The 12176-nt window shown below is 42.3% G+C and overlaps 1 protein-coding gene across 1 annotated transcript in view; it reads right to left on the reverse strand.

Moving 5' to 3' along the window:
- Positions 1-290: 290 nt before the first annotated feature.
- sntg2 (syntrophin, gamma 2) overlaps positions 291-12176 on the reverse strand; it is a 169338-nt gene continuing 157452 nt past the window's right edge. Inside the window, exons 13-15 of the mRNA XM_038307030.1 lie at positions 5388-5480; positions 5136-5246; positions 291-1309 (exon numbers count right to left, since the gene is read on the reverse strand). Of these exons, the coding sequence (XP_038162958.1) occupies positions 1181-1309; positions 5136-5246; positions 5388-5480 (333 nt within the window). The 3' untranslated portion in view covers positions 291-1180. The remainder of the gene's footprint in view (positions 1310-5135; positions 5247-5387; positions 5481-12176) is intronic.

The following is a 12176-nucleotide window of genomic DNA, read 5'->3' on the forward strand; positions in this document are numbered from 1 at the left end:
CTGCCGACTGGGGTTCAAGGAGACAGAAGCAGAGATACAAAAAGCAGCTGTAAAAGGTGGCCCCGTCCAGGAAACACGCAGCCAGGCAGACGAGCTCCAAGGCAGCTCCCATGCCAGAGGACGAAGAGAGCACATCCAGCCAGTCACGGTCAGAGAAACAGGACCACACTGGAAAACAGGCCGATCTCCAACATCTATAAACAAGGGTGTTGATAGAAGCAGCACAGCTGATGTTTCTTTCCAGGATGACGTCACAGCCAAACAGGAACAGACGACAACATTACAACATTATGTTGTAATGTTGTATTTTATGACAACTCTTCCAAGAAGCCCTTCCTTCCCTAGAATGAGGAATGTGGAGCATCATGTGAAGTTCTACTTTAGCATCGGTTTGACAAATCAGGAAATCTTTTAGCAGCAGCATCAAACTGGGCAGGATGTCAAAGTGGACTCTGGTTGCTGATTGGTGGAGCTGGTCGGACGTCATCTGCTGGGCGGAGCTCCAAGCTTTCTTTCTGAAAGAGGTTGTGGTTTGACTTCATTCTCTTGACTTCATTTTGGTAATTTTACGACTTTATTCACAAAATTTTAAAAATCTCTTAACCTGGCCCTAACAAACAGAGTCAATTATTGATCCTAAAAATAGGAACTAAAGGTTTAATACTACTGAGTGTATTGCAGCCTAAACACTAACCAGGAAACTGGATAATTTCTTGGTATCAAACTGTTTTATTTAGGTAATTATACAGAGTAATTAAGGGAAATGATGCAGAAAGGTGCTGAAACAGTTTTTACTTTATTACACAGTAATCCTGGATTTCACAAACATTAGAGACAAACTGTAGAACTTTAAATGTAAAACCAACATCAGTCTTTTAAAAGCTTTATTAACACCCGTCGCTAAAGAATGACAAACTTATTGCTGCTCTCCTTCTGCATCGTTATCTCCTTATTCCTGAGCTGTAACAGGAAGTGCTCCTCAGGCTCATGTTTCGATTTAAAGTAAAAAAAGGAAAGAAGGATAAATGTTTGCCTTCATTTTGGAAATCGGATAAGAACGAATCTCTGCGTAATCTACCTTTAAAGTCTTTCACAGAGATCTGCTTTACAGACGTTTATAGAAAAATAGCAGTAAGAACAGAAACATATCTGGAGGTAAATCACAGGAAGGAATCTTTCTTTAACTGTTCACATATTGTCCAGGGAAGCTTTGACTGCACATGAAGTGAGGGTCCATGGAGGCCACTTTGGCAGCGATAAAGGAGTGAATACAGTGGAGGACTGCAGTTAGGTTGGCAAACTCCAGCTCCTGAGAGAAAAATATAGAAGGAAGAGAAGAAGTGCTGGTTTATAAACCAGCATCAAGATTTTAGCATTTTTTTAGCTTTTTCCTTAAAGGAAAAGTCCGCTCATATTCAGAATTCAAACTTTTGAAAGTACTTTAAATATGAAATTATTCCATCCTGTTCAATAAATGATCAGTGTTTTTAATTCAGAGTAATTTTCATGTGAATGTGCTTTACTGCTAACCTGACTCCACCAGATGGATTTGCTCAGCATATCCATCTGGAAACCTTCCGTTGAAGTAATTTTGGGAAGGGGCGAAAATACTGGTTAGCTGATTGGCCTATGTTGGTGATAGACGGGCCAAATAAACCAATCAGATCAACGAAGCATATGACGTACTAACAGAGCGACGACGAAGAGGAGCCAATTGATAGATCAAACTCTTGCCGAAACCAGTCGGGAGAAGAGCAAAAACATCTTTTCCTCTGAGAAAAGCCTCCAGAGCAGTGTTTTGCTCTTCTTTCAGTGAAGAAATACTCTGTAATTCCCATAAAACTTGCTCGATAGCCACCCTAACGCTAGTTTCATCGGCTGAAGCCGCCATGTTCTTTAGACTGAACTGTCGCGCTTCTCGTTGCGTCACACCTCAACCCGCCTCAAAGCCAACGCTGATTGGACGTTCGTTTGGTGAACGGCTCCAAATTTTCTTTAACGGAGAGTCTCCAGACTGATCTGCGAGTGAAACCTTGAAAGCTCGCATTCATCCATCCATCATCCATCCATCCATCCATCCATCCATCCATCCATCCATCATCCATCCATCCATCCATCATCCATCCATCCATTCATCATCCATCCACCATCCATCCATCCATCCATCCATCATCCATCCATCAATCATCCATCCATCCATCTTTCATCATCCATCCATCCATTCATCATCCATCCATCCATCCATCCATCATCCATCCATCCATCCATCCATCCATCCATTCATCATCCATCCATCCACCATCCATCCATCCATCCATCATCCATCCATCCATCATCCATCAATCATCCAGCCATCCATCTTTCATCATCCATCCATCCATCCATCATCCATCCATCCATTCATCATCCATCCATCCATCCATCATCCATCCATCCATCATCCATCCATCCATCATCCATCCACCATCCATCCATCCATCCATCCATCCATCATCCATCCATCCGTCATCCATCAATCATCCATCCATCCATCTTTCATCATCCATCCATCCATCATCCATCCATCCATCCATCCATCATCCATCCATCCATCTTTCATCATCCATCCATCCATCTTTCATCATCCATCCATCCATCATCCATCCATCATCAATCCATCCATCCATCCATCCATCATCCATCCATCCATCCATCTTTCATCATCCATCCATCCATCCATCCATCCATCATCCATCCATCATCCATCCATCCATCCATCTATCCATCCATCATCCATCCACCATCCATCCATCCATCATCCATCCATCAATCATCCATCCATCCATCTTTCATCATCCATCCATCCATCATCCATCCATCCATCCATCCATCATCCATCCACCCATCCATCCATCCATCCATCATCCATCCATCCATCATCCATCCATCCATCCATTCATCATCCATCCATCCACCATCCATCCATCCATCCATCCATCATCCATCCATCCGTCATCCATCAATCATCCATCCATCCATCTTTCATCATCCATCCATCCATCATCCATCCATCCATCCATCCATCTTTCATCATCCATCCATCCATCATCCATCCATCCATCCATCCATCTTTCATCATCCATCCATCCATCATCCATCCATCCATCCATCATCCATCCATCCATCCATCCATCATCCATCCATCCATCCCTCATCCATCCATTCATCTTTCATCATCCATCCATCATCAATCCATCCATCCATCATCCATCCATCCATCCATCCATCCATCTTTCATCATCCATCCATCCCTCATCCATCCATCCATCCATTCATCATCCATCCATCATCCATCCATCCATCCATCATCCATCCATCCATCATCCATCCATCCATCCATCCATCCATCTTTCATCATCCATCCATCCATCTTTCATCATCCATCCATCCATCATCCATCCATCATCCATCCATCCATCCATCCATCATCCATCCCTCATCCATCCATCCATCCATCATCCATCCATCCATCCCTCATCCATCCATCCATCTTTCATCATTCATCCATCCATCCATCCATCATCCATCCATCATCCATCAATCATCCATCCATTCATCATCCATCCATCCACCATCCATCCATCCATCCATCCATCATCCATCCATCCGTCATCCATCAATCATCCATCCATCCATCTTTCATCATCCATCCATCCATCTTTCATCATCCATCCATCCATCATCCATCCATCCATCCATCCATCCATCTTTCATCATCCATCCATCCATCATCCATCCATCCATCCATCATCCATCCATCCATCCATCCATCATCCATCCATCCATCCCTCATCCATCCATTCATCTTTCATCATCCATCCATCATCAATCCATCCATCCATCATCCATCCATCCATCCATCCATCCATCTTTCATCATCCATCCATCCCTCATCCATCCATCCATCCATTCATCATCCATCCATCATCCATCCATCCATCCATCATCCATCCATCCATCATCCATCCATCCATCCATCCATCCATCCATCCATCCATCCATCCATCCATCTTTCATCATCCATCCATCCATCTTTCATCATCCATCCATCCATCTTTCATCATCCATCCATCCATCCATCATCCATCCATCCATCCATCATCCATCCATCCATCCATCATCCATCCATCCATCCCTCATCCATCCATCCATCATCCATCCATCCATCCCTCATCCATCCATCCATCTTTCATCATTCATCCATCCATCCATCCATCATCCATCCATCATCCATCAATCATCCATCCATCCATCTTTCATCATCCATCCATCCATCCATCCATCCATCCATCATCCATCCATCATCCATCAATCATCCATCCATCCATCTTTCATCATCCATCATCCATCCATCCATCCATCATCCATCAATCATCCATCCATCCATCCATCTTTCATCATCCATCCATCATCCATCCATCTTTCATCATCCATCCATCCATCCATCATCCATCAATCATCCATCCATCCATCTTTCATCATCCATCCATCCATCCATCCATCCATCCATCAATCATCCATCCATCCATCTTTCATCATCCATCCATCCATCCATCCATCCATCCATCCATCCATCCATCCATCCATGTTCTTCCTCTTTATCCGGGTTGCAGAGGCAGCAGTCTAAGCAGAGATGCCCAGACTTCCCTCCTCCAGCTGCTCCCCGAGGCGACACCAGGCAGCTCAGAGACATAGTATCTCCAGCGTGTCCTGGTCCCTCCAGCAGGCCTCCTCCCAATGGGACATGCCTGGAACACCTCCTGAGGGAGGCGACCAGGAGGCATCCGGAACAGATGCCCGATCCTCCTCAGCTGGCTCCTTTCCACGTGGACGAGCAACTTCTTCTTTTTTTTATTACAGTTTTCAATTCTGTATTACATCATAAAACATGTTCTTTTCTGTCAACAATAATGGAATAAAATCCACTCCATGTAATATTTCCTACTATTATCTTCAAGTTTAACACATTTCTGTTCAACGTTCCTCTGTGACTCGTTTTCACTGTTATAACTGGTGTGGAGGCAGTTATTGGGCTAAAATATGAGCTTAAAAGCAGCATTATGATTTATGGAGACACAGAAAAGATATATTCTTACCTTCATTTCTATTTGATTGCTCTCAGCGTTCTTGAAAAGCAGCTTTACTCTCGTCTTCCCATCGTCAGAGGAGCCTTTGAGTTGAGAGAACTTGTATCTCCACAGAACCGTCTGCGGAGCATGAGAGGCATTTATAAAACAAAGGACTCTGATTTCAATAACGAGCGCATCAGAAGAGAAGAAAGGATGTAGAAGTGGAGAAGATCAAGATTCTGTTAAAAAAATGCACCAATAAGTGGGGGGGATAATTACCGTTGAAGCGACGTCTGAGCAGCTGAACCCTGATCCAAAATCTATGGTGAAGCTTAGAACTGTCCCCTGGCTGCTGCACATGTAGCTGTTGGACTGAGGAGAGGAAAATGAATCTGCGTTAACGGCCATGCTGATGAAATATTGCTTCTCTAACAGGTTTCAGAGCGCCCCACCAAGGGTGTAACTCTGAAATGAAAGTATGTGGGGGCGCTATAAGGCTGGGGGCTGATGGACCTACAGTTACTCCACCCGAACGCTTTTGTATTTTACAAAAATTATCCATCAATCCAAAAAAATATGGATATGCTGCATTTTAATTATATTTTTTTCTTGTAAACTTTCTGGTAAACTTGAAGACATATTTTCTTTCATGTTCTTTCAAATCTGCAGCTCTCCCTTCTTCTCTCTGTGCTCTGTTTAAAAAGATTTATGAACCTATTTACTAATATAATGAAGCCAGAAACAACATTTCAAGATGTGTAGAAGCTCTGCAGTCTGATTCTATCTGCACAATTAGAAAACGTGTTCATTTTAACCTGTAACTGGGAGGGATGGTCCTCTGAAAAGCCAAGATTTTTTTAACTAGTAAAGAAGAACACAACATAAAAACAGTTTTCTCAGCTTCTTGCATCATAATACTAACTTGTATAAACTGACAATCTGTTGCCATTTTTAGCTGAAAAAGCTCTGGATGTCTAATAAACAGATTTTTTGATGGCATCTTAAAAGCTGCTGGTTAATATTCACTGAGTGCTGCTGTGTCGGTCCTCCTCCACGTAGCTATTCTGTACGTCAGAGAAATGCGACCGCAAATCAGATGACTCAAAGCGACAGATCCGATGATGTCACACCGAGAGACGGGACACGGGAGCAGAGCGAGAGAGGAAAAAAAAACACTGACTCGAAACGTTCTAACCAGACTCGGAACGATTTTCAGCTCGGGCAAAACAATACAATATAGAGGCAGACAGGCAGTTCTTCAAGAATGAATCCATGAAAGCTCAGCGGTTTGGAAGCATTCACTGCCAGAATAGGTGGCATGTGGACAATGAAAACAAATAATCTATGATTCCATCAGTCAACATACCGAAATCAACGAAACCAGCAGTCCTACTGATACTACTACTATTAAGAGTAGTAGTGGTGAAGTGGTGAATTGTAAACTTTGACACACAGCCGTGAGTCAATTGAATGCCTTCCAAAGCCTTCACACTACAGGTGCTGGTCATAAAATTAGAATATCATGAAAAAGTAGATTGATTTCAGTAATTCCATTTAAAAAGTGAAACTTGTATATTATATTCATACATTACATACAAACTCATATATTTCAGATGTTTATTTTGTTTAATTTTGATGATTACAAATGACAACAAATAAAAAACTCAAATTCATCATATCAGAAAATTAGAATATTGTGAAAAGGTTCAAAATTGATGGCCCCTGGTGCCACACTCTAATCAGCTAATTAACTCAAACCACCTGCAAAAGCCTTTAAATGGTCTTTCAGTCTAGTTCTATAGGCTACACAATCATGGGGAAGACTGCTGACTTGACAGTTGTCCAAAAGACGACCATCGACACCTTGCACAAGGAGGGCAAGATACAAAAGGTCATCGCTAAAGAGGCTGGCTGTTCACAGAGCTCAGTGTCCAAGCACATTAATAGAGAGGCGAAGGGAAGGAAAAGATGTGGTCGAAAAAAGTGTACAAGCAAGAGAGATAACCGCACCCTGGAGAGGATTGTGAAACAAAACCCCTTCAAAAATGTGGGGGAGATTCACAAAGAGTGGACTGCAGCTGGAGTGAGTGCTTCAAGAACCACCACACACAGACGTATGAAAGACATGGGTTTCTGCTGTCGCATTCCTTGTGTCAAGCCACTCTTGAACCACAGACAGCGTCAGAAGCGTCTTGCCTGGGCTAAAGAGAAACAGGACTGGACTGCTGGTGAGTGGTCCAAAGTCATGTTCTCTGATGAAAGTAAATTTTGCATTTCCTTTGGAAATCAAGGTCCCAGAGTCTGGAGGAAAAGAAGAGAGGCACTTCATCCACGTTGCTTGAAGTCCAGTGTAAAGTTTCCACAGTCAGTGATGGTTTGGGGTGCCATGTCATCTGCTGGTGTTGGTCCATTGTGTTTTCTGAGGTCCAGGGTCAACGCAGCCACATACCAGGAAGTTTTAGAGCACTTCATGCTTCCTGCAGCTGACCAACTTTTTGGAGATGCAGATTTCATTTTCCAACAGGACTTGGCACCTGCACACAGTGCCAAAGCTACCAGTACCTGGTTGAAGGACCATGGTATCCCTGTTCTTAATTGGCCAGCAAACTCTCCTGACCTTAACCCCATAGAAAATCTATGGGGTATTGTGAAGAAGAAGATGCAATACACCAGACCCAACAATTCAGAAGAGCTAAAAGCCACTATTAGAGCAACCTGGGCTATCATAACACCTGAGCAGTGCCACAGACTGATCGACTCCATGCCACGCCGCATTGCTGCAGTAATACAGGCCAAAGGAGGCCCAACTAAATACTGAGTGCTGTACATGCTCATACTTTTCATGTTCATACTTTTCAGTTGGCCAACATTTCTATAAATCCTTTGTTTTTATTGGTCTTCAGCAATATTCTAATTTTCTGATATGATGAATTTGAGATTTTCATTTGTTGTCATTTGTAATCATCAAAATTAAACAAAATAAACATCTGAAATATATGAGTTTGTATGTAATGTATGAATATAATATACAAGTTTCACTTTTTAAATGGAATTACTGAAATCAATCTACTTTTTCATGATATTCTAATTTTATGACCAGCACCTGTAGGTTACAAGCATCACACCTTTCTTCCTTCTTGCATTGAAATACAGTTTATAGTGGTATTTCACACTCACCATTAAGAAAAAAGCAAAACATGATGAGCACGGACACACAGTTTAGAGTATACCATTTTTTTAGAGGGATATAAAAAGTCTGTCCACAAAGCACAATGAACTCCACCTTTAAGGGAAAATGAGCCGAACCTACTTCAGCGAACCTACTTAAAGGAATAGTACACCCAAAACATGATTAGGCTTCATTTTCTACTCACCCCCATGCTGAACAACACTCTGGAGTACTTTTTTGATATCTCAAATGCATCTGGAGATCTGGGAGGCTTCTTGCTGTCTGCTGACATTCAAATAATGGAGGTCTATGGCGCCCGAGGCAGAAAGGTCCATAAAAGTCCACAAAAAACGTGTCAATATTCCTCCATACTGCTCGTCCAATGTATTCCAAGTGTCCTGAGTGGGTAGCGTCCATAATTTACTCAAAACGAAGTCATTTAGAATGTTTTTAGAGCATAAATAGTAGTGTATAGGATTTCCTAAAAGCGCGTTCACGAGTCTACGGAAACCGCGGCAGACCAAACCAGATGAAAGTGCGCATTCAGCTCGGCAAAGAACTCATGCTCTTCCTCAACACTGAAGTCCTCAGACATTTTTCTTTCTTTGTTTCTTTCTTTGCACAGGTAAACAGCACATTTCTTCTTCTACGCTTGCATTATCGGCAGAGCAGACGCTGAATCGTAGGTCACTCTAAATGCAAAGTGGTCCCATACAGCAGACCTATAAAGTGCTGCTGGTGCGTCTTCCAACTCCTGTTCTTTCCCACTCGCCATACCCACACAATTCTCCACAACTGATTTTTTTCTGCTACACCCGGCTACGCTGCTTCGCTTCTTCTTCTTCTTGTTTACTACTGGTGGTTGGCTTTGGTCGCAGTACCGCCACCTTCTGCTCTGGAGTGTAAACGCTTCGCCTATGAGAAAAAGGAGCAGCGCATGAACCGAACACAACACACGCGAACCGAACCGAGACAGTCGAACCGAACGGTTCGGACGGTTTTCATAAACCGTTCTATCCCTAACACTATCGTTGGACAACATGCGGTAATTTATAAATATTTTAAGTCAAGTTGGGTCCAGATTAGCCAGCAGGTGGGTCTGGATCCGGACCACGGTCCGCTAATTCGTGACCTCTGGTGTACAGATAACAAACTGTTAGAATAGTTGTTGTTTTATTCTTTTTCCCATTGAAATTAGACCTGCTAACAATTGTCTTTTGGATCCCTTCCCATTTGCAAAAAAAGCCAGATCTGAGAGATGGACATACTTAAACATGTTAGCAGCCTTTTTTTTCCTCTGCTTGTTTCATTATTAGTTACATGTCAGATGCGCTGCACCAACTCAGGTTGATCCAGTTAGAGTAAATTAGGAGCTGGCTCAGTGTTATACTGAGAGCTGCAGCCAGTCTAAAGGCCGATCAATACATGAGAACAGAGAAAATAGTTATTTTACTCAAGGCTATAAGAGCAAGAAAAGCTTTCAGGCTGGAAATGACACTTCAATCTCCACAAGAACCAGAAAAGAGTTTAAATCGGAGGCAACTAGACTTTACCTCAGTTCTTCTGAAAAGGTTTTGCCACCTATCAAGGACTCTTTATCAGTTCTGGTGGATCGGGCGTCTGCATCCTTTACATTTTTTAAAGGATCGCTTCAAATGTTCTTGTTTAATATCAATAAACGGCCTAAGGCTGCTTCAATACGTTTGGTTTTGTCTTTGTACTCAGTGGTTCCTGCAGAAATGTTTCATGGGGGGGGGGGTGGCAGATGGGGCCACTAAAAATCTTTCCACTGAAACTAAAAGCCATAATTTTAGGGTTTGGATCTATCATTGTGTTAAAGCTAGCTCATCCAGGCAAAGCCACATCGCTCCCATCCTCTCCTCCCTGCACTGCCTCCCGCTCTGTTTTTGGATTGATTTTAAACTTTTAACTTAGCTTTTTAAAGCTCTTAATGGTTTCGCTAACCTATATTTAACTGCCCCAGCAGAGCTCCCCGGTCTGCTGATCAAATGGTTGTGTGCGTCCCTAGCTCCGGGTATACTGTACACAGTGGGGTGATCGTTCCTTTGTGGTTACGGCACCTAAACTGGAACAATCTGCCCCTCGGTCTGCAGGTTCTCACTGATCTGCACCTTTTGAGTCCAGATTAAAGACTAAGGTCTTCCTGGTGTTGTTGTAAAGTGTTATATAAACTTTGATTCATGGATTGATTGATTGATTGATTGATTGATTGATTGATTGATTGATTGATAATAAAGATGGCGCAGGCATCTTTATTATTGTGCACAAGGAGAAACTGCATTTTTTTTTAAAGTGGAGAGGGCGGGTCTTTTCAAAAAAATCAGTAAAAATCCTCCATAATATCTTTAACAAATGCTGTTGTTCAGTATAATAGTAAAATTGCTGTAAAGTAAAAAGTGACTCAAAAGGAATGAAGACAAAATATTTCAGTTATTGCTCTGCCATTATCCATATCTAATACATAAAACACTTCTGTCGGTTTAAATCCTCACATTGATCTAAAGACTCAGGCTAACGAGCCGACTCTCTGACAATAGACAGATAAGCTAATAAGCTTCATTCTTCTTCGAGACTCTGCTGCAGTTTTCCTCCTTTTTTCTTCCAGAGTGAAACTACTGAACGTGAAGGAAAGTGAGAAAGAAAAGGAAGTACAGAGAAACTCTGACGACTGTCTGAAATTATTTGCATCTTTGTCATAAATGGAGAATTGAAAAGTTTTTCTTTTTCCGACTCAAAATCAGCTTTGGTTCCAAATTAGCGCTCAGAAACGAGGAATTTCACTGTTTTAACTTGACACTCAGTAAGAACTTTTAAATATTGTAGTGTGTTGGGGCAGCTGGAGTTGGTTTTCCCAGCATGCACTGGGCAGCATGTTGGATAATAGCAGCTGCCAGTTAATGTCAGTCGCTGCAGGTTATAAACCTACAATTATATCTGATGCTACTCTTATGTCTGTTATAAGCTACCATCTAAGTTAATGTTATAATGTTATCAACATTTTCCAGGCCAAGGACCCCCAAACTGATGGCGAGATGGAGCGGGGACCCCCGAATTATATATATGGTATGTTCTTTATGTATGTGTTCTTTCAAACTGGTCCTATAGTCACTCTATTACACATGGAGTAATGTAACTAAGTAATTTCTCCCTGGGATTATTAAAGTATTTCTGATTCCTGGTTGATGGGACAGGTGTTGTGAATGAAACGGTGCCCAGCTTGAAAGAGCTCCTGTGTCTCTGAATGTGAGCATTGATGACTGAAAGACATCTTCTGGCTCCATTTATCTGTTTACTACAGTCTGTTGGATTCATGTTAACGTGGATTTAAAGACATTTCAATTAGTGGGAAAAAAAGCAGGGAGGAATATAAAAAAAAAAAGTCTAATCAACCAAAACTTTCGCGTAGCCTGGCTTGTGGTTGTGTTTTCGTCGTCGCTCTGTTAGTACGTCATATGCTTCGTTGATCTGATTGGTTTATTTGGCCCGTCTATCACCAACATAGGCCAATCAGCTAACCAGTATTTTCGCCCCTTCCCAAAATTACTTCAACGGAAGGTTTCCAGATGGATATGCGGAGCAAATCCATCTGGCGGAGTCAGGTTAAAGTATTGGTTGCCACACCACAAGTCTGGGAGTTAGCACCGTTAATGAGTTCTCACCAGTAGGTTTTCCACATGCTTATCAATAAAAAGGGCTCTGGCTTCAGAAGTTGTGACTCCGTCAGGTTAGCATCCATCCACAACTCATCCATCCATCCATCCATCCTCCATCCATCCACCCATCCTCCATCCATCCACCCATCCATCCATCCATCCATCATCCATCCATCCATCCATCCATCCATCATCCATCCATCCATCCATCCTCCATCCTTCCAC

The sequence above is a fragment of the Cyprinodon tularosa genome, unplaced genomic scaffold (assembly GCF_016077235.1).
Source record: "Cyprinodon tularosa strain WSP-4 unplaced genomic scaffold, ASM1607723v1 ctg6, whole genome shotgun sequence".
Taxonomy (NCBI): Eukaryota; Metazoa; Chordata; class Actinopteri; order Cyprinodontiformes; family Cyprinodontidae; genus Cyprinodon; species Cyprinodon tularosa.